Here is a 26573-nt window from a genome sequence, read left to right on the forward strand (position 1 = left end):
TGCAAACTATTCCTTTGTAAAACTCATTTCATTAAACTACTAATTTGCTTCACTTTTTACCAAAATTGGAGCAACTTTAACTTTGGCCCCTTGTACAAAAAGAAGTACAAGTTTGTACAAGTTTGCATGTGTCCACATGTAAGCTCTACATTAAGCTGGAGTCATAAAAGCAGCTCTCTAGGCAAACGTGCACATCTACATATTCAAACACATGCTCAAATATGCTGCATCCGAAAGGGTGTGCATGCATGCATTGGTGTGGTCTCCCCCATGAAGGTGGGGGAGATTTTATTTTCTGTTTTTAGTTTCTCACAGTTTCAGAACCATGGAGAGTGAACAGCAAAATTCAGTAGCACAGCAACCAACAGACAGCTGCAGTTGGAGCACAGTGCCGCTGTCCGACAGCTTCTATAAATATGGTGGTTAAATAGGTTCAAAAAAGTTTTAAATACTATAATTAGGGAATAACCCTGTTGTGTCTGATGATTTGTGGATGTTCATGCTGGTTATGTAGTCACAAATTGACCTTTAAGCTCAATTTGTGACTGTAATCCAGTATGAACGTCCACAAATCATCAGACACAAGGGGGGTTATTCCTATTCTAACCCAATTCCATTGCTTGCATGGTTTATTTTTCTGCAGGTAATTTGGTCAGAGAGACTTTCCATCGAGGCAGCATTGCTCCAACAGCGGTCAGGGCGTGGAGAAATCCATCAAATGTGAAAATCCATCAAATCTATCAAATGTGAAATGGTAATTCTGTATCAGAATCCACATCAATACTTTTGTATGGTATCTTAGATTCACCCATTTCAGCATCGTCGTCGGTATGCGAATTTCTCTCTCACTCTCAGCTAATAGTGCCATTATTGACACCTGCGTAGCAGTGTGCCCGGCCGGTCAGGGTATGGAGTAATACATTAAAGGTGAAACGATCTAATATTTTGTGACTTTACATCCGACATTATACGGTCTGAAATCTCACATGATTAACCAATCAGATTTGCGAAAAAAAAAATGTAATTGGATTAGAATCACCCATTGAAGGTTAGAGTAATTGTCAGGCAATCGGGTGGGTGTATTAGGTATCAAGTTGACAATGATTGATTGCAACATGTGGGCAATATATCTGCCTTTATTCAATGACAGTTGTTCGCAACTGCCATCAGTGTGTCTGAGAGTGAGCACACTCAGTTTGACTCAGACTATGGTCATTTGGAGATTTGGAGACAGGGCTCCTCTCACCAAGCAACTGTGTAGTCGCCTTGCTGTTGAAAGGGGTCATGCAGAGGTTCAGGGTGGTGCCTGTTCACTCTCTGTATGACCATCTGGTCACCGCAACTCCTTGCAGTCGGTCGCCAGCAATGACACGATTCACTGCAATCACCAAACAACCACCATTTTTTTCATAGTTGCAAGAAGGACTTCCTTTTTTTTACTCTTGTGTGACGAGCCCTAAAGCAGATTAGATGTTTTTGGCACTCGGTCTCTTCAGAGGATCCTTGGGTACCACTGGAATGACTTCATATCAACCAGCTGTTTACTGAGAGAGACTGAGATGAGGAATATTACTAGCATTGTGAGGGAACATTAGCGATGACATTTTGGCCAGGAGGTGCATTTCTCTGTGCATGATCCAGCATGTACTGTAGATGCCTCATTGTTGAGGAACCATTGACTGGAGAAGATCAAAGGGATGCACACATTTCACCTGGCTGCAGCAGATAGATTGTGACTTTGACACATGGGCATAAATTATTTGTCTGCCTGGGAGGTGCCACTCAGGAGCCAACGCAGCTTTGTAGTTTGGTGACTGTGGCGATGCAAGTTGGAACCAAGAATGTTTCAGTTTTTCTTGTTCCTACAAAAAAATATATGCGAGTTTTTTGGACATGTCCAGCTCTCCACAATTTCTCTTATACTCACTCGACTGGTAAGCACTGAAAGCCGAGATAGACATGTCCCAACTTGTCCTCTAACACGCCGAAACGGAGGTGTTCCTTTGTCTCGCTTCATCAGCGAATCGGTCGTGATGCGCAAAGCCTCCGCGCGGTTTTCCATGACAAAATCTCTTGTTAAAAGTGAAATCTGCCGGAAAATGGCTGATGTCCAGCTCTTGTGATAACCAGAGAAAGAGCACACAACGGTCTTGTATCCACAGAGCCATCAGTTTAGAAATGATCCAGTGGTTTGTGCCGCGTCATCGCAGCTCGGAGCGTGGCGCACCGACCATCCTTAAAGCAGTACTGAAAGCTGTAGTAAAAGTCCTTATTCTCTGTGAAGCCCGTAAAATTTTCACCGAAAGCCAGATAAATTTTTCGAATGGTTTCCAGGTGCCAGTCTCTAACAGCTTCTGAAAAAATTCTGATGGAAAAAAGTCCTTTTCATTCCGCCATTTCCAGAAAATGAAAATCCGACGAGGGGGCAGGACCACTCCTTCCCAAGGCGTGCTCACAGGCGAATCACGTCACCGACAGGCGTGGAAAAACTCACGCATGCGCACGAGGGTTCAAGCATGTCTGACGTAAAAACATATGAATGAAATCCATATAGTTTTTGAAAAAAATAAAAAGGTACGATACTTTATTGACAGACCTCGTATTTAGGGAACACCTCTAGAGTCAGATGTAAGTTTTTTTAGAAAGCACAGCAAGAAAAATGACCTCAATGGAACTTGTAATATCCAATCTGCAATATAAATACAAAAAAAAAAAAAGTTTTACAAACTTTTACCGGCTGTAAAAGTAATGATTTATTCCTGTTTTGTTAAATAGAGTTTGTACAGAACCAAATATATTATTCGTTTACAAATAATTTGTTATTGGATTTTAGAACAATAAAACAAGCAAAACCCAAGAGAGTAAGGGCTTTTCTGACTCTGAGTATTTTTTAACAAACGTGTGAGATTTAATGATGCTTAATGGCTGTCACGTTGGCCGTCTGTTCTCCATCAATCTTTTGTGTATCAAATGAGAGAATAGAGAGGAAAAAGCATTGACAGCTACAAGAAATTGTTCAGAAAATAAATTAATTGAATAAAAATCTGAATTGTTACTGAGGCTATACTGGCAACACAAAAAATGAATAAAAAAATAAAACAAAATAAAGTAAAATAAAATATCAAATATCATTTCCATGATATTTACTGAGCTTGTTCATGCCCCCAAAAACTCCTGCCACCAAGGTCTTGGACAAGTACAAATGGACTCTGTTCGTTCGTGTGTGTGTGTGTGTGCATCCATTTGTGCATTAACCCATCTGTGCATGCACCCATGGCTACAGATAGCCAAATGAGGTTTCATGAAGCATTTGCTGTTTTTTTCTGAGCCCACTAGATGGCAGCTTCTTTTACAATTATTTCCCCTTTAATGATGCTTCACTGAAATTACAGCTGTCCTTAATTTCAATGCACCAAATGGCTTAAGAGGCGGAGCACTTACCACGTTCATCTTAAGATCAATGTCCACTAGATATTGTCACTTTATTGCAGCATTTGTTTCATTAATTGTTTCAAGCATTTGGGAGCAGTAACTTATTTTTAGAAGCATATATTTCATTCAGTGTTGCAGGTATTGCAGTATGTCTCATTTTGTAAGGAAATTGTTAAATGTGTTATTGCAAGTTTTTCATGCAATCAGTGCATTTCTGTAAGTGTTTTGCACGTTTCCCTCCAGTGAACTATTATCTGAAGCAATTGGTTCCTTTGCTGTTTGGAGGGTGAAGCATTGTAAAACAATTTATCCGCATGGTTCACAGTTAGAAAAAGCCTTGTTTCTGCAATGTACATTCTTTGTGAAATATTGCAGCAGGGGTTGAAACACAAAATCCACCCCCAAGCCCCAAGCTATGGCTGCAGTAGTGATTGATCTAATATTGCATGGCTCTAACTCAGACACAAAAATCTGCAGAAAAGAAAAGGCTTACTGAACTAAGTTTGCTGTTCCAAATGGGAGGTCAGAAACAATCTTGCAGATGTAGCATTTTTAAAGTGATTCTGTTTTGAATGCTGATAATAATCATAGTGGGTTAATGAGACTTGTAACTGATTCTATTAAAAATACTGATTTTTTTTTTTAGTATACAACACTGTAAGGCTTCATTTGAAAGCAAATTGTGGTCGTAAAGAGAGCAACAAGGATAAGTACAAATTGTGGTTTCTGCAAAACTCTGCAAGAATTCCTTTAGAAATGTCTTTTTTCACAATGTAAGTACTTTTGTTGTCCTCAGAATGAGCCAGCTGTATCGCCTGTATCGGCTTCAGTGTCGTAGAAAGTGCACATTGTTCTTCCTCTGTAAAATGTAAGCTGCATGAGAATGCACTGTCAGGGTATACTGTGGATCCCTTGATACTTTCAAGTAAAGGCACTGATGTTTGGGGCTTATTCCTCCATAATAATGATGACATCGCCACGTCCAGAGGAAGCTAAGTATGAACTTCAGACCTCTAGCTTCCACTGCACCAACACAGAGATAAATCATTTGTAAGATACCCCGCAGGCTCTTTCAGGGTGTCAGATCCCGCTTTTTAGATGCACGGCACATGCTCACCCTCCGATGAGTGTGTTTGTGTAAAAACCAGCTCTCTGTCTCTGGGGTCCGACCTTCGTGTCTCCACGGGTATTACCCGACAGGGCTGCACAAAGGCTGTTCAAGCTGGTGGCGAGGAGATTCGTCTAGCTGCTCACTGCCTCTATCCGGACGTCCACCCCGCTGAAGCTGATCTCGCACCCCGGTCGAATAGCCTTCTCAGGAACCAGGATACGAACCAGCCACGCTGTTAACGGCAGCTCTCCTCTTATGGATCAGGGCTCTTGGAATGTTGCTAGATTTTAAATTTAGTGACTCGTACAGCAAGTCCCCAGGATGTGTTATTTTCATTAAAAAACCAGACTAACCTTTTAGAGCCTTTTGAGGTTGTACACCCAATAAACTTTAACTTTTACACCTTAAGAAGCATCAATAATCCAATGTCCGAGCCTTAACACTTTAACTGCATGCTTGGAAATTTACTGCAGGTTTTGCAAGTGCCAATAACATAATCAACATAGATTATATAGTGATAATTTCACAATAGTAATTCAAATATAATTAGAATAATGATTGGCAGAGATTTTTGTTTTTAATTCAATAATTCTGACTGATCTTACTTTGACTGGGACTGGATTGACTTCTTAACAATTTTTTCTAGGAGTGAGGGAAGGAGGTTTTTGAGGTTAGGGTCCCCAGCTCGATGAACTTGATTTCCTCTTCATCAGCTATTAATCGTTAGCTGACCACGATCCTTGTGTGATGTTGTAATCCTTCAGGAAGTTAATCCACATAAGAATTTATTCCGTCTTCAATCACCCAAAAGTTGATCTAATCCATTCTGGTATGCGGTGATGTTCCTTGAGAGAGAAATCGTTGAACATTCCCCACTCAGACTTAAGGCCAGTGGTTATTCTCCATTGTTCTGCTACTCCGTGACTGGACGGCCTGAGTGGGAGTTGAAATCTCTCTCAAATGATCTTTTATGGCTCCAGTCCTCTCACTCCACGATTCCAATTGCTGCTCACAAGATGGTCAAGTCTTGTGATCTCCTCGTAGCAGGGGAGTAGTGGCAACAGCACCTCTCCCTGGAAGAATAACCCCGTTTTCTGGTGTTTCAACAGGTTATATATGTTCTTGACTCTTGTCGTCCTCAGATGATCTTGGTTACCATGGGGACGCTGTTGACTCAAAACCTCCTCCCTTCTCCTTCTGCTTTACTGGAAATCCCCGCAGCCCCTACCAGTAACTTATTTCTCAAGTTCCTCTTTTCTGTTAACACTTCAGCTTTTCCGAGATTTCATTCTTTTAAATCATTTCTTCAAAATCACATCAATCATATTCAATCATTTCATTACAACTCTCTTTCACATAAAAACAATTCATATATCATATACAAACATTCTCATTCCTTATTATTCATTTCATTTTTACCAACATCTTAATCATTTGATCAGTTGTTCAATATCAGCTTTTCTTGCCCACTTGCAACATCTTCACTTCCTCTTTTTCTCTGACTCTGCAATCTTTATGAAAAACAACTCATATAATCATTCATTTCACTTATTTGTAACATACGTTTTCTAATCAACTCTTAATTTTAACACATTAATACTTCATTTGATCATACTTGTCATGTTAGAATCATTCTTAGACATATTCCATCGTCTTCACCACTGAGTTCATTCCGTGGGCCTCCCCATTTGCAATGGAAAAGTCCGGTATGACCTCACTTACTCCTGGAAGGTACCAAAAACTGTGCAGTTTAATCCAACAGTATGTATATTAATTCCATGGCTCGTATTATATTCCAAGATGAAAACAAGCTGAAAGCAAGCTTAAAGTCATCTTTCCTGACAAGGGTCTCTACAATATGCAGACTAGCTCTAAGCACACTGCAGCTCATTAACCAATGGCAGTCACTGGCATTCTTTCCACGACCTTAACTACCTATAAATAACGGTCACTGGTGGATTTTCATTCCCCCGGTTATGGTTTTTATTATTATTATTATTATTATTATTATTATTATTATTACCTCCGCCAAGGAGGTTATGTTTTCGGTCGCGTCCGTTTGTTGGTTGGTTGGGTTGTTAGCAGGATTACTCAAAAAGCCTCAACGGATTTCAATGAAATTTTTACCAGGGGTGTATCTTGGCCTAACGTAGAAGTCATTAACTTTTGGTAATGATCCGGAACATGATCCGGATACAGTAATTTTTTTTTTATGGATTCTTTATCATTGCAGGATAGAGCCAATTTCAGCATTTTTGCATCTAACTTGATGAAGACGGGTCACAAAGGCTGAACAAAAATTAAGTTACAACACAACAATAATTTAGCATTTGTTTCTCCTCATTGAATAAACTTATTAGAAAATAAAAAATAAAAAACCTTGTGTAGTTCATGTAGTTTCTCTTTATAAATACATTTGCTGAAGATCTAAGGGTTTAACCACTGAATCTGAAACATGACGGTAGATGTGTGAAACAATGTGGAATAAGTCTCTTTGCCAAAGGGTATTCCATATGACATCAGTGACCCTATGGCCTTGGCTGAGGTTTGCGCTCTCTGAGTGCTTCTAGCTATTATTATTATTATTATTATTATTAACATTTTGAAATTGCTTTTCCTTTTGTCTCATGTTTTTTACCATCCTTACTATATGACATCACAAAGCTGATCAAGATAAACATACATCCAGTAATTTAAATTATCTTCATCCAACACCTTATTTTCATTGTGAATCTAATCATGTGGATAAAGTTTCATGGGAAAAAAAATATTAATTAAGCCTTTACCTTGATAAATTAATAGTTTAAGATGTTACAGTTGTGTAATTGTTACCATCTTGAAAATTCTGCCATGCTCCTTTACTGTGCAGATTTCCTCCTCAATTAATTAAATGAAAATAAGCCTGTCTTTTACTTTGGGTACTGTCATTTAAAATTAAGGTGGGGGGGGGGGGGGGGGGGGGGGGGCTGGTTAGAAAGCAGAATCTTTAGCTGAATTACTGAAATGGGAGCAAATGTAAAAGCGTCAACATCATGTGTATTGGCTTTGAACCGTGTCTATTTAAACAGAAACGGGTCTTATTTACTGTATTGAGTGGATCTTTCACACCTCGGTTCATTTCCCCAGAGTGATTAAAATGTCACTGCCAAGCCTGTAATGCATCCTGACTTAAAGTTTCTCTAAAGTGTGCAGAAGAGTCGGAGACGTGCTGCAAATTACCCCAGTGAATTTGGTTTTGACTGTGAGTGAGAAGGTGGTAATCAATCAATCACCACTCCCATCAAATTTCACTGTGTCGCAGTGTGTCTATGCATGACCCCCCCTCCCCCCCCAACTACCAAAAAAAAAAAAAGCATTTTAAAAGTTTCTCTCTATGCTGATAAAAGATCCTGAAGTTTTACATAAGCTCAGCGATTACTGCTGGAGGGGATCAAATGGAATTAATATGATGTTGATTTTCTAATTGCAAATAATTTTCTATCTGAGATAAAACAGCACAGCTTTTTAATAAAAATCCAACTAAATGTGCTGCGCGACAGGTGGGGTGATGATGTGCAAAACTCATTTCGGGTGTTTTTCTTGTTTTTAAGAATACCAGCCTCTGGTGTCACGTTTTCTTCTAATTGCGCCTACAGAATAAATAAATAAATAAAAATAGGTGTACAAATGAGACTAATGTTGCCAAGTGTGGGAATGAGCAAAGGAAATTATCAATTAATGACAAGAAATGACTCTATAATGTTTGAATTTTGTTTGTGGCATGGCTTAAAAGTTGATAAATGTTAATCTGAAGTCGTACGCTTCCAAAGATGGCTTATATTTGGATGTGGATTTTGTAATAAGTAGAGAAATGAACGTGAACAATGAGAAACCACCCTGTCATTTCCCTCATTAAAGTCACTCCAAGACACTTGGTACTTGACCCGTGATCAGCGTGCGGCACATCGCTCTCTTGGACTGTCTCTTGAAAGGTCAAACTGATTCTCAAAACCTAAAACACACAAACGTTTATATGTTAAATGGCATAAGAATAGAGGTGATGGTACAGGGGCATGTGGATATTCTCTAAGCAAAACGTGACATTTAGTGTCAAGGTAGAACTTCATCCTCAGATGGTGCCAGTGGGAAGTGAACAAAAATAAGTCAAAGAAGGTGCATTGTGCCTATTTCAGTGTTTCAAAGACAAGAAACATCTTGACTTTGTCCCACCTCTGGTATAAAGTAAGTGTATGAAGTAACTTTTAAAAGTTACAGTGACAACACTGTATATATATATATATATATATATATATATATATATATATATATATATATATATATATATATATATATATATATATATATATATATATATATATATATATATATATATATATATATATATATATATATATATATATATATATATATACTCAACAAAAATATAAACGCAACACTTTTGGTTTTGCTCCCATTTTGTATGAGATGAACTCATAGATCTAAAACTTTTTCCACATACACAATATCACCATTTCCCTCAAATATTGTTCACAAACCAGTCTAAATCTGTGATAGTGAGCACTTCTCCTTTGCTGAGATAATCCATCCCACCTCACAGGTGTGCCATATCAAGATGCTGATTAGACACCATGATTAGTGCACAGGTGTGCCTTAGACTGCCCACAATAAAAGGCCACTCTGAAAGGTGCAGTTTTATCACACAGCACAATGCCACAGATGTTGCAAGATTTGAGGGAGCGTGCAATTGGCATGCTGACAGCAGGAATGTCAACCAGAGCTGTTGCTCGTGTATTGAATGTTCATTTCTCTACCATAAGCCGTCTCCAAAGGTGTTTCAGAGAATTTGGCAGTACATCCAACCAGCCTCACAACCGCAGACCACGTGTAACCACACCAGCCCAGGACCTCCACATCCAGCATGTTCACCTCCAAGATCGTCTGAGACCAGCCACTCGGACAGCTGCTGGAACAATCGGTTTGCATAACCAAAGAATTTCTGCGCAAACTGTCAGAAACCGTCTCAGGGAAGCTCATCTGCATACTCGTCGTCCTCATCGGGGTCTCGACCTGACTCCAGTTCATCGTCGTAACTGACTTGAGTGGGCAAATGCTCACAATCGCTGGCGTTTGGCACGTTGGAGAGGTGTTCTCTTCAACTCTATGTGAAGGAGATGTGTTGCACTGCATGAGGCAAATGGTGGTCACACCAGATACTGACTGGTATCCCCCCCCCAATAAAACAAAACTGCACCTTTCAGAGTGACCTTTTATTGTGGGCAGTCTAAGGCACACCTGTGCACTAATCATGGTGTCTAATCAGCATCTTGATATGGCACACCTGTGAGGTGGGATGGATTATCTCAGCAAAGGAGAAGTGCTCACTATCACAGATTTAGACTGGTTTGTGAACAATATTTGAGGGAAATGGTGATATTGTGTATGTGGAAAAAGTTTTAGATCTTTGAGTTCATCTCATACAAAATGGGAGCAAAACCAGAAGTGTTGCGTTTATATTTTTGTTGAGTGTATATATGACTTGACAAAGTCACTGTCAAGTCATTCTCAAGTCATCAGTCTGCATGTCCCAAGTCAAGTCTCAAGTCATCTTGCAAACAATTGGTGGTCATTATGACTTGAGACTTGACTGGGGACTTGTTGATTCATGAATTGAGAGTGACTTGATGACTTCGTCCCACCTCTGCCTTATACAGTTACTTCTTTAGCAGCTGCGGACAACTTGTTAGCAGCTGCTGAATGTAACTAACAAAGTAACTAGTAATCTAACTTGGTTATTTTTAAGATTAAGTACTCAGAAAAGTAACTATAAGTTTGTCCATAGCACATGTAAACATGAGCCTGAAGGCTATGAACATGTAATTTTATTCTCATTCGTAGGAGCGACTGTTGTGTGTTGGGGGTTTGGCTGGATGTTTTTGTGTTGTTTTCTTTTCTTTGCTCTCCAGGTGGTATGCAAACTGGTTTTTGTCTGTGGAGACGGTGCTGGCAGAACAGTCCTTCACCCTCATCAGCATTATCAGCTGCACCTGTGGATGATGCTCACGTGTAAACTTAAAGACTTTCAGCTGAAGCAGATAATGAGATGGCATTCTGCATTTAAGCCATGAGTGGTTCAAGCAGAATTGCCGGAAACTCGACCTTGTGACGTTCGTTTGTGAGACGCTGAGGACCGCGCCAGGGCTTGACACATCGTGCCTGTGAAGGAGGAAGGGTGAGGGACACATGCTGTCAGCACACATCAGAGGTGATGATTGTCTGAATAAGTGTTAACAGTAATTTGGTATTTTGTTACGCAGTATATTTGAACATTGATGAGAATTGTGCAGCTCGCTTCTCACTGCCGTGGCGTATGGAATGATGATCCTCCACCTGTTGTGAGAAGCTGCTCATTTACATAAAGCTTAAATTCAGACCTGAATGTGTTGCTGATAGTGTGTGCCTTTGAAGGATATTTGTTGTAGCTGTTGACTTACCTCACCTTTTCCATCCTTCACAGAGTCAGTTTGTCGTGTCCACCTGGGGGGTGTTCGGCGGTGAGTCTGGGTCCAGAAGCGTCGGGCTTCGATCCATTTGGGCGCTGGAGAGCGCGGCATCCTTCACCTCGCCAGACAAACCGCACATTTATGTTGTACACAGTTATTGCACAGAAGGGAAATAAATGTTTTGTTTTTTGGAACCGCTTTCTGGTTATTTTAGCGCTGGGTTCAGTCAGACGCTGGTCCACTCCTCAACCCGCGTCTGCACATAACAGCGACCATGTTGTTAATGCATTTGCTTCCGAAACAGAAGGTTCTGGGTTCCAGACCAGTCATGCATATTCTCCATGTAATATTGATTTGAGTCAGGAAAGACATCTGACCTAAAATCTGTGCCAAATCAACATATAGATCCATATCACTTCTGCTTGGGCAATCCTGGGGAAAAAACAAAGAAGCCAAAAGAATTTTGTAGGTAATTTTGTATTAATGTAATTACAATGAGCGTAAAATCTGACCATATTTTAGCTCTCTATTTGCTCAGACTGTAATTGTGTTTTATTTTATTTTTATTTAACATTTATTTAACCAGGAATAATTCCATTGAGATTCAGAATCTCTTTTGCAAGGGAGTCCTGGCCAAGAGAGCAGCACAGTAGTTCCACATAAAGTACACACTTGAAATAACAACAACAAAATAAACATAAAAACAGTTAAAACAATTTAGCAAATCACATCATTACATTATAATCACCAGCTGCATTTGGTAAGAGGACATGTGCATGCAGTTGTCAAAAAGCCCTTGATCCTAGCTTTGAAATCTTCTATACTTGGGTGATAGTCCGATTTAAGATGACTCTATAAGTTATACCAGGATGAGTGTGCAAATGCTTTGAATGCACTTTCCCCAAAGACAGTCCGTGTACGATGAATAGCGTACATTATCAATCTATCGAGCCAGAGACTACAGCTTTTGATATTGACTTTAGGAACCAAGAGAGAACATAAATAAGGAGCCAAATCACATAAGACAGCCTTATAAAGAAAACAATACCAGTGTTCCCATCTACGATGATAAGGCCAGTCAACACTCTCATAAAGACTACAGTGATGACTATGAAAACCTAAATCTGTTACAAATCTTAATGCTGCATGATACACTGAATCCAGCATTTTCAGAGAGGAGAGATTTGCATGCATGTATAAAATGTCACTGTAGTCAAGTATTGACACAAAAGTCAAGCCTGAATCAGTCTTTTTCTCACCTTAAATGAGAAACAACTTTTGTTTCTATAGTAGAAACCCAATTTAACCCTGAGTTTCTTTCTAAGACACTCAATATGGTAGTTAAAAGACAGATTTTCATCCAAGTAAAATCCCAAGTATTTATAAACTGAAACTCAATCAATCATTTCTCTTTTTGTGTAACAATCTGACAAACATCATCTCTCTTCCCTGATTTTGAAAAGCACATCATTTTAGTTTTGTCAGAATTGAGCAAAAGTCTTAATTGATTAAGATTACTCCGAATAACATTAGAAGCAGATTGTAGCTTTTCTAAGGCACTTGCTAATGATAAAGCAGAACAAAACAAAACAGTGTCATCTGCATAAAAGTGAAATTTAGCATCAGTTACGTTTTGACACAAGACATTTATATAAATAGTAAATACAACTGAACCCAATATGGAGCCCTGACGGACACCATTTTGAGTCAACAAAAATTTGGAAGACACACCATCAACCTGAACACTTTGTGTTCTGCCGCTCAAGTAGTTGCCAAACCACATGACGGCTTTTGAAGACATTCCAATATCGCGCAGTCTCTGGCACAAGACCAAGTGGTCAACAGTATCAAAAGCCTTTGACAGATATAAAAACAATGCAACGCAGTATTCTTTAGACTCAGTAGCACTTATATGATCATTTAAGACTTTCATGGTGGCTGTGACAGTACTGTTTTTTTCTGAAACCAGACTGCAATTCATTTAAAATGCTATTTCTAACAAGAAATAGCATTTCTTGTTAGAAATAGCATGAAATTTGTTTGTGTTACCGTAGAATTGTCCTTTTGTAACCCTAACCCTAGGTTCTGATAGTTGAATGAGAAAATGTTGAATATATAATAGCCCTGGGTTTGAGTCTTAGTCACACAACCTGTCTATGTCCTTGGACGGGACACTTTATCTGCATTGTTGGACTCTACCCAGCTGTAAATGGGTGCCAGCCTTAATAAATAATGCCCAAGACACCCCCCCCACACACACACACACACACACATATATGCAAAGTACAGATTGGTCATCCCTGCACTGAAAGGTAGTGTACATCTGCACACCAATCACATGCTTTTGCACAGCCCCATTCTTCTATGTTATATTTAACAGTGAACATAGATTTACCTATTTGACTATTTGACTCTTTTACGTCCTTCAGAAGTATTTTTTCCTTTTCTTTTTTATTGTTGTTTATGCACCAATAACATGAGATCAAATTCATTGTATGTGAAAAATTACTTGGCAATAACTTCGATAAATTTGATTCTGGTTGGGGAAGTAACCTGCATCAGACTGGTGTCCCATCCACGGGGAGTCTCAGGCTATCATGTGCTTTATGCTACAGAATATGGGTATAAGCACCAGCACCAATGGGCTTCATGGCCTGTATAGGAAGTAGCTCTACTTCTTCTATTTCTTATGGCAATTCATTCAAAACAAGCTCTAACATACTCCCATTAACAAGCCTACTTTGAGGACTGTTATGCATGCCCGATAAAAAAAAATACTTTTTTTTAATTAAAATAACATAATTAGGTTATTTTTGCACTCACCTCTACTCGCAATGTTCTCACATTAGTGTAAAGTCAACACGATGTCTAGAGTAGTGCTGTATGTGCTTTGGTGCTGTCACAGAGCTGTAAAATCTTCACTGTGGAGCTATTTTAAGCAGATATGTGTACAAGTTTCAGGCTTTCGTTAAATGATATGCTGCACATCTGAACCACCTCGAACAGAATCGTCTCATCATCATCCTGCGCGGATGGAAACACTGTATAGAACCAGGTCATGAGGACGGTTTCCTCAACACACCACCAAAGAACTTCTTAAATTCTTCACCAAATGCCTGCAAGTTGTGTTTAACAAAACTGTTTGCTTGAAAAGGTGATGTTCTTATAAAAGATTAATCGTGGCCGAGTGACCCTGAAGTAGCCAAGCTATTCATAAATAAAGCTAAATGGATCAATATTGCCAAGAGTTTAATGTAACCTATTGCTACCCATACCTTGAGAAAAAAAGCTTTGAGGGAGGTTAGAATTCAATCGAAGTCATCCTGCAGTAATAATGAAGAGTGCTGTTTTAAATCACTAGAAATGTGCATTAACGCCCGAAATCTACCTTCACAATTGCTACAATAAAGAGAAATTCAGGTTCTATATCTTCTCTAAAAGGCCATTTTATAGTAGTGTTTTGAAATTATTCTTACCAAGCTGCCAAGTTATTCTGCTGAAGCTCCGGTAGAATAGCTGTTTTTTTTCTTCTTCTTCTTCTTTTCTTTCTTTTTTCAAAAGAACAAAGCATAGTTGAGCTCCTGGCCAAGGAATGTGTTGTCTTACCAGCCATGACAAGATGCTTATTAGTTAGTGCTAGTTTTGTTATTGCCAAAGCACATGACATTGACTTAATGAGAGTTTACACATCCATTACCTCATCAGTATAATGATGATTGTAATAATGTGTGTTTTGGATGTGCAACATGTTTTGTCTCCAATGAAATTGAAAGAACACCGTTAACTCCAGGTTATTTTGTATGAATGTACTATTACAAAAGTTCCATTCTGTGATGTGCTTTTCTTTCTACAGTGCCGGTGTTGGCACGACTAATTTAAAAGTTAGCTGATCTGCTAACTGAAAGTTAACTGTGGTAGCGTTCAGTTGCCGGCCCTAATGTGGTGCCCTAGGCAAGATTTTTAATGCCCCCCACACACACAGAGTAAATTCCACATTTACATACACTCACAGAGAAATTAAATCAATGTTTTTTTATAGAATAAAATGTCAGACAAGTCAATAAAAAGAGTAGATCCCTGAAAAACAGAACTAAAGGGCTGAACTTTTATTAAGTTGAATTGTAAACATGGAGCCCACCCCCCCCAAAAAAAAGTTTAGCATGACAAGGTCAGATGATGACCAATATGTGTATTAATAATAAAAGGAACAAATGAAAGCAAACCATATTTTCCATTTAACATGCTGTTTATTCACAATTATTAAATTAATTGTGAATAAAGTATTAAGTATTAAATTGATATGGAACAAAATAGTAAGTCCCTTCGGTTGCTCCCTTGTTTGCACTCGGGGTTTCCACAGCAAATCAGAGGTGGATCCACATGTTGAATTGGCACACATTTTATGCCGGATGCCCTTTCTGACGCATCTCCACATTACATGGAGAAATGTGGCAGGGGTGGGATTTGAACCAGGAACCTGCTGTACCGAAACCAAGTGCACTAACCACTCATCCACCACCCCTGCTAATAAGAAACAAAATACACAGAAAATAATTGTACAGTTCTAATTAATGCGTTTCCTCTGGCTTGGCCTCCTGCTCCTCCATCGCCTCAAAGTGACTTTTTTCAGTTTATTTAGTTTATATAGTGCAAAATCACACAAAAAAAAACTGCCTCAAGGTGCTACCTCAAGGTCTAACCTTACCAACCCCTAGAGCAAGCACACAGGTGACAGTGGTAAGAAAAAAACTCCCTCTGACGATATTAAGGAAGAAACTTCAAGCAAACCAGACTCAAAAGGGGTGACCCACTGCTTAGGCCATTCTGCCAAAAAGGTTTACAATACAGAACACAACACAACAGCAACTGATGAAGATAACTGGTCCCCTAATGGTTTTCAGAGTTACCTGAAAAGCTCATCCACTCACAAAACATTTTGTCATGGACGCAGTCAGAGTTTCCACTGATTCAGTAAAGATCACAACATTGACTGCTAAGTAAAGGGCAGTAAACATTTCCTTGCCAACAAAAGCACCCAAGTCATTGGTCTCCGTAACCCTACCCAACAGCCAGTCAATACAAGCATTTGAACAGTGTAGGAGTCAGAACACAACCCTGACAAACGCCAATTATCACTGGAAAATTGGCTTCTGCATGATACAGTATCTGTGTATAGCCTGGCTGTGATGTCCAGTAATATCTTGGAGCCCCCACAAACTCTCAGGATGTAACAGATAGCAGTATAATGAACTGAATCAACTGCTTTACAAAAACCAACATAGGCTGCAAAGAAGCACTGCTGATATTCACGGTTGCTTTCTATGAGTGCCCGCAGGGTTTGAATGCACTCGAAAATTAACTTTTTTGGGTGTGAAGCCAGACTGTTCCATCACTAAGCAGCAAGTAACTGAAACTGAATCCTATTAATAATAATCTTTGTAAGCACCTTCCCCTTCACAGAGAGCAGTATTAATCTATATGGTCACCATTTAAACTACTTTATGATAGCCAGCCCAACGTGACAGTACAGCAGAGGCCTCTGTCAGAACTCATCCATCTTCTGCCATAACTGTAATAGGATGAGGTGTAGGTCTGGATGAGCAAAGTGCTTTGATTACTCTGTAAGCCGGCTGAGGTTCTCTAGACCACAGATGGTGTGTCTCATGATTACAGATTCCAAATTCCTGTAACAAACGCCTCTTTGTCCATTCTCTGGGTCATCACAGCCCAGTTTCATAGCTCCCTGTACATACTAAGATTTCATGCAATCTGACTCCTCTGATATTTAGAGTGTCCTAAAATATGAAACACCTCATGATATGGACATGGCTCCAGTACAGTCCTCTGCAACTTTCAAGATCTGGTTGCCAAAGAACTCCCACAACCTATTTGGATAACCAGTTGTGTCCATGTCAGTAAGTCTACCAGCCAAATTGCATGCAAATTCCTGTGAGACAGTCTGATCTTGAAGTCTAGCCGTTTTTCTCTTGGTCACTGAGCAGGCATCTCACAGCAGTGCCTGTGAAATTTCAAGTGAATCCTCAGGGAATTCACAAATTGGGTGCGTCTGTAGACTCTACAGTTCTACAGAATTCTTCAACATTTTTCCATAGGGACATGGTCAGTCTGCTTGGCAACACTGCCAGTATTAGAATACCATGTTCAGTGGTGTACATCTGGACAAATCTCTACAACAACATAAATGTAATTAAATTGTCAAAGCCAAAATAATGATATGTGAACCAGCTACTATCAGTCAACTAAATTATGACTTCCAGTCATTGTTATTTATAGGTTTTACAGGATGGATGAATGCATGATCATTTCCAAGTCACTGAGTATGTCTTGGAATTCATTTACATCAATTTTTAAGAAATCCAAACAGTAATGTACTATATGTTAAATCTACTTGTTTTAACATGTATTGTAGAAAAAAGTGCCATGCCCTAAATTCACTCATTCATTTTCAGCCAATTATCTGGGTCCGGCAATACAGTGGTAGCAGAACAAGCAGCTCAACCCACACTTCCCTATCCTTGGCCAAATCCTGTAACTCTTGGTTGGGGGATCTCAAGGCGTTTCCAAACCAGATTGGAAATATAATCTCTCCAGCATGTTCTAGGTCTTCCCCATGGCCTCCTCCTGGTTGGATGTGCCTCCATAAATGGATCTTTAAAATAAATAAATAAAAAATGAAGCAGTAGCAACATTAAATCAGTGACAGCTTATTTGCAAAGAGAAGTCTTGTTGAAATGACATTTAAGTAATTTACAGATTATTTCATTGTTGGGACAATACAAATTAGAGAATAAAGGTGTTTTCTCTCACAGCAGCTGCTCCATAATCAATGTATAATGTTGGTTTTTACTGTCAATCTGGAAATTGCGAAACCAGCCTTTGCCCTACTGTCTAAATGTTCCTCAGGCTGGTCTTCCATCAAAAAGTAATCAATGTCATGTTTAATTCAGGTCAATTAAATTTACTTTTATAATGCCAAATCACAACAATGCTGTCTCATGGCGCTTCACACATGTTCAATGTCAAAGGTCAGATTCTACGTCCACTTCATGATTTTCTCAAAAAATTCCTGCTCTTCCGAGTCTAATCTGAATCAAACCTCAGCACAATGTTTCTCAGAGGGCCAGGAATTAACCCAAAATTAGTACTCCTCTTTCATTATTACGGTATGATTCAAATCAAGATGTGCAAAATGGTCTACAGGTGGCTCTTTATCAAAGGTGTGATGAGGGTCATGGTCAAAGTCAATGTTCAAAGACGTTGATGCCACTTCTGGACCAGGTTAATATAAGGTTTCTTTGTACACAGTAAAGTTTGAAGATACATTTAAGAATGTAGCTCTGCATTGTTGTGCTTCACAAAGGCTTCCCAAAGTAATCCATTGTGGTTATATCAGCTATTGATGAATGATGGTTCTTGTTGCAGTGCAGTCAGAGGATCAAGGATCATGACTGTTCAACATTGGCTTGTGTCCCTTTCATTCATGCACTGAAATACATCCAGATCCTTTAAACTGTTCAATGATTTTATGCATCTTAGATGGGGAAATTTAGAAATCCATTTGAATACTTCTATGAAGAACATTGTTTTTAAATATTTCAGTACTTTTTATCATGCATTTGTTTACAAACTGGAGATCCTTTGCCCATCTTTGCTCCTTAAAAACAACTTTTGGTGGATACTGATTTTGCACAAAATCATGATTACTCTCACCTGTTAACACCACCTGTTTGAGATAATATATATTGAATAAGATTTATTTGCTTGTTTACCTCATTACTATCCTTAAATTGCCCCATCCCAATGTTTATTTGGAATCTCTTGCAGGCTTTAAAGACAAGAACAGATGTACAGTACCAGTCAAACGTTTGGATACAATTTTTCATTCAGTTGAACGGGAAAGTGTATCCAAACCTTTAATTGGTAGTGTATATCAATAAATAAAATGAAGCTGGCCATTAAAAAGCATGAAATATTGTATCTTGAGTTCATATTGTCTGCAGTGAAATACAAGTCAAAGTAAATGTGAGAATCACTGTGGGGGTAATTTTTTTTTTTTTGTATTAATCATATTGGCTCAATGTTTGCTAATTCTAGGTTGTATGCAAAAAGGACTAATGTTGATCTTGTTCATTTTAAACTAAACCCTTAAGCTCTAAAGTTTTACTGTCACCCATAAAACCGAAAAGTATGTGATCATTCTGCTGGACAGGAAAATATTAAGTTTTTGTTTGTTTTATTCCTTTTTCTCTCCCTAGGGGGCTGATGCCACGAACACTCGACAGCCAGATCACATTAGAAAAGACACCAAGCTACTTTGTCACCAGAGAGGCACCAAGGCGGATCTCTAGAATGTCCCACGAGGCCAAGCTGATTGTTGTGGTGCGCAACCCTGTCACAAGAGCCATCTCTGATTACACACAGACTCTTTCCAAGAAGCCTGACATCCCTACTTTTGAAGAACTGGCCTTTAAGAACAGAAGTTTAGGTCTTGTTGACACTTCTTGGAATGCCATTCGGATTGGGATGTATATTCTGCACCTGGAGAACTGGCTACAGTACTTTCGCCTGCCACAGATCCACTTTGTGAGCGGGGAACGGTTGATCACAGATCCAGCAGGGGAAATGGGCCGGGTTCAGGATTTTTTAGGATTGAAAAGAATAATCACAGAAAAAACACTTCTACTTCAACAGAACTAAAGGATTTCCGTTCTGAAGAAGCCAGAAGCAGCAGCCAACCTCACTGCCTTGGCAAGTCCAAGGGCAGAACTCATGTGCAGATCGACCAGGAGGTCATTGAACAGTTGCAAGAGTTTTATCGTGCCTTTCAATGTCAAATTCTATGAAACAGTGGGGCAGACTTTAAGTGGGATTAAGAACATCTAAATGAAAATGACAAATGTGAGAAGTCATTGTCACCAGATCAAAAAAATTGAGGCTTATTCCGATTTAAAAAATAATAATAATAATTTGAATGAGATATAGAAAACCCCAGTCATTAAAACTTTACACAACACCTACATGCCTTGACTTCACTGTCCAGATTACTTATTCATCATATTTACTGAAACTGAGACACTGACTTTAGAGTTTAAATGAGCACCCTGTCAAGGTGCAGCAAAATGTCAAATGATAGTAAAAAGTTAAGAGTTATTCTGTAATGAATTTATCTTCATATTGTTGAAAGAAAAGCTCATTGGGTTACACTGATATATCTCCTGAAGTGTGACCGAAACCAAAATAAGAGCTATATCAATGCACATGTTCGTGTTTTGTTGTGATCACCAAATATTTTACAAGGACGAATCAAAGGAAAAATGTATATCTATGCTTTGTGTTTTTGTTTGTTGTTTTGTTTTTTGTTTTGTTTTGTTTGTTGCTAAGGATTACTCTTCATCTCATATGGAATGTTCTTGTCCTGCTCAGAATTGAAGTCACAAAACCATGTTCATGTTACAAAAATAAAGAAATGCAACTCATCGCTGTTGTAAAGTTTTCTCCTCCACACTGAATGACTGTACAGTATACCCATACCCGGCTGGTCCTCAACCTGTCATATGATCACAGCCATTCTTAGATAAGTGTGTGTAAGTGTGTATATGTGTGTGTGTGTGAGGAGGGGGGATTACCTTAAAGGGGGAACTTGATAAGGTATGTCAAAATCGAGAAAATACCCTTACGGCTGCAAGGATACAGATGATAGAGATTTATGCTGTCTCTCATAGGCACTGTCCATGGTTACTGAACTGCTGTGTGTTTCATATTTGTTGTTTGTTTTCCCCCCTACCTTCAGAACCCAATTTTAATGATCTGCAGTCAGGTCCATAAAAACTTGGACAGGCCCACATTTTTTGTAATTTTGGCTCAAGAAAATCTTTTGCTAAAATTTGAACATTATCAATAATAATATAATCAGAAGAAGAAGATGTAGATCCTATACATGCCATGAGTAGTATCCGGGGCCACAGCGTGACGCAGATGAAATCCTTCCCCATCCAATGTGTTTACAGCTGATGATCTGGGTCTGTGTAGTTTGAATTGTTTTTCTCCAAAAATATAGGTACCAAGAGGCACAGCCTCCAGTCTACATATTGGTAGTACAACTTCAAGCCAACAGAGCCACTTGCTCTGACAAATAAGACCAACTGAAAACTTAATGACATACTATGGGTGAAACAGTTAACTGATACTAATCAAAAATTGACTTGAAAGCAATAGATACAATAATGTCAATACACGGACCCTGATTTGACCTAATTGACTCAGCTGATTAAATCATAAATGGCTCAATTTTAATGTTGTGAATTGTTGAATAAAGCTTGTTTTGCTGCCACTATGTCCACATGTTATAACTTTCATAAAGTTTAAAGGTGGGCTTGAGGCTCTCACAAGACTGGTCACAGCAATGTTAAGTTTGTGAGGTTCAACTAAAATCAAGATCCGAGAGTGATAGGTGGTATAACAGCGTGGCCTCACACACAAGCCATCACATTTTAATGCAAATGGTACATTTTGACAAGTTGGGTACTCCAATTGCATCGGTGTGTGATGTGCAGGGACACACTAACCCTAACCATAACCTTCACTATGACCTCAACCATATCCATAACCAAAACATAGATGAATGCTCCTTGCACTGTCAGAGAGAAATGATACACCTTTAAAAAAATGTGTTTCCCTAACCTAAATCATCATATTGTGATGAAAATGGGCACTTACCATTTTTTTTTCAGCTTGGGACTCCAGCAAGGACAGTCGCATTCCTCCCCTCACCCTGGCTTCCTCCCTGCCACCTCAAAGGCAGCTCTTTTTTTACTGCTGCAGCCTTCAACTCCCCAAGCTGGGCGGTGCGGGCCCCTACCGCTGTAGCCTTCACCTACTTTACCTCAATTCAGATGACGGACTGCTTCACGTTTAGTGCACATAAACAATGTCAAATGTATATGTGTTGTCTTTAATCCTGATGCGTGCCATTATTACTGTTAACAAGTAATAATTGTGGATTAATTGCTGTATCTTGTCTGAGGTAATTGGAGTATAAATGTAATTTCATTGTTGTTGCACTCGTGTAATGACAATGACAATAAATCTCATCTCATCTCTTATCTCTACTCTCATCTCATAAAAAAAACATGAGGACTTGGACATGAGAATGTAGCAGCTATATTGGATAAATGTGTGTATCTCACAATCAGTCCAGCCCCTTGTGGAATGGTTTTAACCATGCTAATGCTCCCCAGAAGCATTCACTGAAAAAAAAAGTCTGATGGCCCTAAATGATATGATGAGGAACTTCCAGGCATGTGAGAGGCAAATAACGAAAAATGTTTAAAATGGCAGGGCATCAAGAAGGCCTGGGGGTCTGGGGAAGCACCTTCTGGTATTGTATGTGGTGCTGCCCCCATGGTAAACAAAAGGTGAGCAAAGGGAGTGCCAAGATACTGCAGCACTGCAGCACTGGTTTTTCACTGAAGGTTTTGGCTTATTCTACAGTAATTTATCATGGTAAATGGATGGCTATATTAAACAAATAATTGTATCAGACTGCATCATACTGTACCAAAATGAATCACATCAAATTGTTCCATCATGAAAAATATTGTTCCTGAATATGATAGCCCATGTGTCTACATATCATTTTGTAAGTGAAAGGAGAGCATCCCTAGACAAGTCACAAAAAGCCCACAGTAATATTTGTCCCATGTTAATATTTTGTTTTGAATGAATCATTACTCCATGATATTACAATATTGGTGCTGCAGAGGGGTCCAGGCATTCATCCTGCTATGATTTGTTAGTACTGGGTGATACTGCACAAAACATTTGGTTTATGGCAAACTTCTTTTTTTCTGTATTTTTTCTTTCTTTGTTTTTTTTTTTTTTAATTCTGCAAGTTGTGCAGCCTGGAGCACAAAGCACAGTGCATGAGGAACATTTGTTTTTTATTTATTTATTGTGGACATGGTACACCTGTTAAAAACAAGGAACACGAGATCCAAAGCTGGCAAACATTTTCCATTTAATAGCATCAGCTGTCGTATGCTGCTTTCACCTGGAGCACCGACCTGCCAATTATACAATGTGCATAATGATTATTTTAACTGGAAGCATCTGTTTGAAGCTGCACGAGAAAAATGCAGTGCAACTGAATATTTTATCCCAGTAATATGAGGAGGCATCTGCTGCTCGAGAAATAACAGATGACTGACATTAGAGACATTTCACAAATACATGTAGATATCATTAAAATTCGATGAGGAAAATTGTCTCTGTTTTGACTATGAGGCAATTTATTTGTCTTGGAAACAGTGTAAAAAGCAAAATAATGGCACAAATGGAGAAATGGGAAAGGTTTCATCAATTTACTTGCTCTAGTTTAAATATGCCAATGAGACCTTTAGAAAGAAGATGATCATTGAAATTCCAACCGCTCATGCAGCACATATCCATTGGCCATCAGCCGTACATTTTGTGTCATTTGTGATATTCTTCATTAATTTCTGATTAAGCTGCCAGTGCTGTCCGCGGCTACATATTGATCCAACTCCAGACAGCTTTATCCCAGCTCAGTTAATTATAACTTCCTCCAAGAATGCTAAGGGCTGAATGACATGACACTGGGGGGGAAACCACTGCCTCCGAATGATGCAAGGTGAATTTGCCAGTGTTACCTGATCGGAATATTTCCATACCAGCTTATGAGAAAAACCTTTTGGAAACAAACATATTCCTTCCTTGAGTCAGAGCATGATGTATACACAAGAATGTGACGCCATTTAAAATATGCAACCACGGACATATTGCTGATATTTTATTTTGATAAATATATTTGTGGAATCAATTGATTCACATTGTCTGGATTGAACTTGTGATTGCTCTGGATCCAGACTAAGAACCAGGGATTCTGTGACCTCCTTGTCTCGGCCAGTATGTGGTGACAGTGTTGAACTTGCTGGAGACATTCACTTAAGCAGTGACATACAAAATTTACTAGTGTTACATAATGCTAATATGTTAACATTAGCAAGTGCTGGGTGACTCCAGTGTGAGCAACAGGATTTATGTTGTTGACTAACAGGGTTAAACAGGGTCACCATAGCAGTGCAAGCATAGAGCCACATCAGGACTTGGTGCAAGGTTTAAATGCCCTTCCTGTTGTAACTCCCCTTTCACATGGAGAAACACACCCTCTTGTCTTCCTAAAGCCTAGTTTACACAGTTTTGTCGGCGGGCAGTACGTAGACCGAAGTTCGCGGTAGTTCCGGCTGTTTTCGTGGTGGAAAGGGGCAGAGCATTTCGCCGGCGTTTTGGCCGCCGTACTATCCGCAAATACGCGGGTAAAACGCCGCTAAATCCGCAGAATAAAGCGGCGTTTTGATGCCATAGCATCCGGCACACATCAGGCAACGGGGGTTAATACCCAGTTCTATCCTTTACAATCGCAGGTTAAGACGCGCGTGAGAACGGCGGTGTCCTGCTGCCACCGATAATGCCCTGTGTACCGCTGGATTTATCTAGGCAAATCCTGCGTTACTCCAGCAACTTTTGCATATAGGCACCGCCCCCAGAGTATAATAGGCTGAAGCAGCAGAAATACATGCCTCTGTCACTGCAGGGCGAGGGAAATCATCCTCAGCCTTTTATTCTCCTTCCTTTTACTCTCCTCAACGTGTTGCTCTGTCTCCACCACAGGGCTACCCTCTGCTTCTGAACCAGACCTCTTGGTAAGTCTACCTCTTGGTAAGATTATTGTAATGTTTTATTTTCTGGCCTGCCGCAGTCTAGCATTCGAGGACTTCAGTTGGTACAGAATGCTGCTGCCAGACTTTTGATACAAAGTAGAAGGTTTGACCACATCACTCCAATTCTGGCATCCCTTCATTTTAAAGTTTTATTGTTGGTTTATAAAATTGTTCATGAACTGGCACCTTTTTACCTGGCGGACTTGGTTAAGCCCTGCGTACCTGCGAGGCCCTTGCGTTCGCAGGGCTTCTGTGTGTTCCGAGGATGAACAAGAAGTCTGTAGGGTATAGAGCCTTCTCCTACCGTGGTATGACTCTTTGGAACGATCTACCTGCTGTTATTCGGCAGTCTGACATGGTGGAGACTTTAAATCAAGACTGAAGACCCACTTTTTTAGACTGTCTTATCATTAATTTAATTTGTTTGTGTTTGCTTTGTAATTTCATTTTATTCTTCTGTGTTTTATCTTTTTACTGTGCTTTTCTTGCTTTTAATTTTGATTTTAGATTAATTTGTGTTGTTGTGAATTGTGTGAAGCGCCTTGGGGTGACTTTGTCATGAGTTGGCACTATATAAATTAATAAATTGAAATTGAAATTGAAATTGAAATCGAAATTTAAAAAAACATGCTTATACTTTACAATTTGCTTGGAGAAATCTAACTGCACATCTTCAGGTAATTTTACATGCATGAAAAAATAACAATCTCACAAACTCGCTAACCAAAATAAGACATACACACAGATCTTGGACTTTGAGAATTAAGGCATAGATGCTCTACTCACCTCAAAATTAGAACTTTAACTCTCCCTACACCCCACCCCCCACCAAAAAAACAACAAAAAAAAAAACAGTTTTAGTACCTAAAATATTTACACAATCCTTTATATCAAAAGCACTCCACAACTGTCATGTCATTTTGTGAAATGTAACCATACATTATTAGTGTTTCTGTGTACTGTATTTAATGTCTGAACAGCACGTAATAGCTGAAATCTGCAGCTGACCCGCCGCTCTAACCTTCAAAGTAAATACCAAAGAAGTGGCTGTAAATGTCATGAACTTTGAAATAGCGATGTAAAATACGCCTCTGCACCACTCATCAGAAATATCTAACACTGCACAATAAAACCAATTAATATAGTTTCTTTTTTATCTTTAATTTCATTTATGGTGGTGGCAGTGGGAGGGAGGAGGAGGTGGGGGGGGAGGAGGAATAAGAGGAAACATTCAAATATGTGTTTCATGTTTCAAGTGTGTTTTATAACTCCTACCTTGAAAACCAGTTGAAATTCTGCTGCAGTTCCAACCCTGAAACTTCAGCCTTTACAAGCTCACGTCTATAATCTCTGTGCTGCCGGATGGTATCTAAAGAAAAACAGTTTCAAATGCACCATGTCCCAGAAAGAACAGCAGCGATGTGTTCAATTAAATCCAAGGGCTTCAGTGATGGTGATATAAAAATGACATTAAAAAAATACTCATAATTATCAAGAAGGAAAAGAAAACTGATGTTATAATACACTTCATCTGCGTCAATTTACGGTGTCAATTAAAATGTCATGTTTTGAAAACTAGGAGAAACTTTGGGGTTGTTGGGGTTGGGGGGCATATTGGTAGCTTCTAATGAGTCAAAGCCTCAGAGGGTAATGAGGATCCTCCTTTCTCCATTGGACAACACGAGGAGCAAGTTCTCCTTTCAGTGATGTGATGCTCAGCTGCCAGAACTTCTTCCAGAGGAAATCTCATTAAATAGTAAAATGCCATGC

General features: G+C 39.2%; 1 protein-coding gene across 1 annotated transcript in view; it reads left to right on the forward strand.

Moving 5' to 3' along the window:
- hs3st2 (heparan sulfate (glucosamine) 3-O-sulfotransferase 2) overlaps positions 1-20538 on the forward strand; it is a 59234-nt gene extending 38696 nt beyond the window's left edge. The window contains 4 exon segments of the mRNA XM_034191071.1: positions 19320-19734; positions 19736-19770; positions 19772-19883; positions 19885-20538. Coding sequence (XP_034046962.1) covers positions 19320-19734; positions 19736-19770; positions 19772-19883; positions 19885-19947 — 625 coding nt within the window. The 3' untranslated portion in view covers positions 19948-20538.
- Positions 20539-26573: the final 6035 nt, after the last annotated feature.

Source organism: Thalassophryne amazonica, chromosome 16 (assembly GCF_902500255.1).
Source record: "Thalassophryne amazonica chromosome 16, fThaAma1.1, whole genome shotgun sequence".
Lineage (NCBI taxonomy): Eukaryota > Metazoa > Chordata > Actinopteri > Batrachoidiformes > Batrachoididae > Thalassophryne > Thalassophryne amazonica.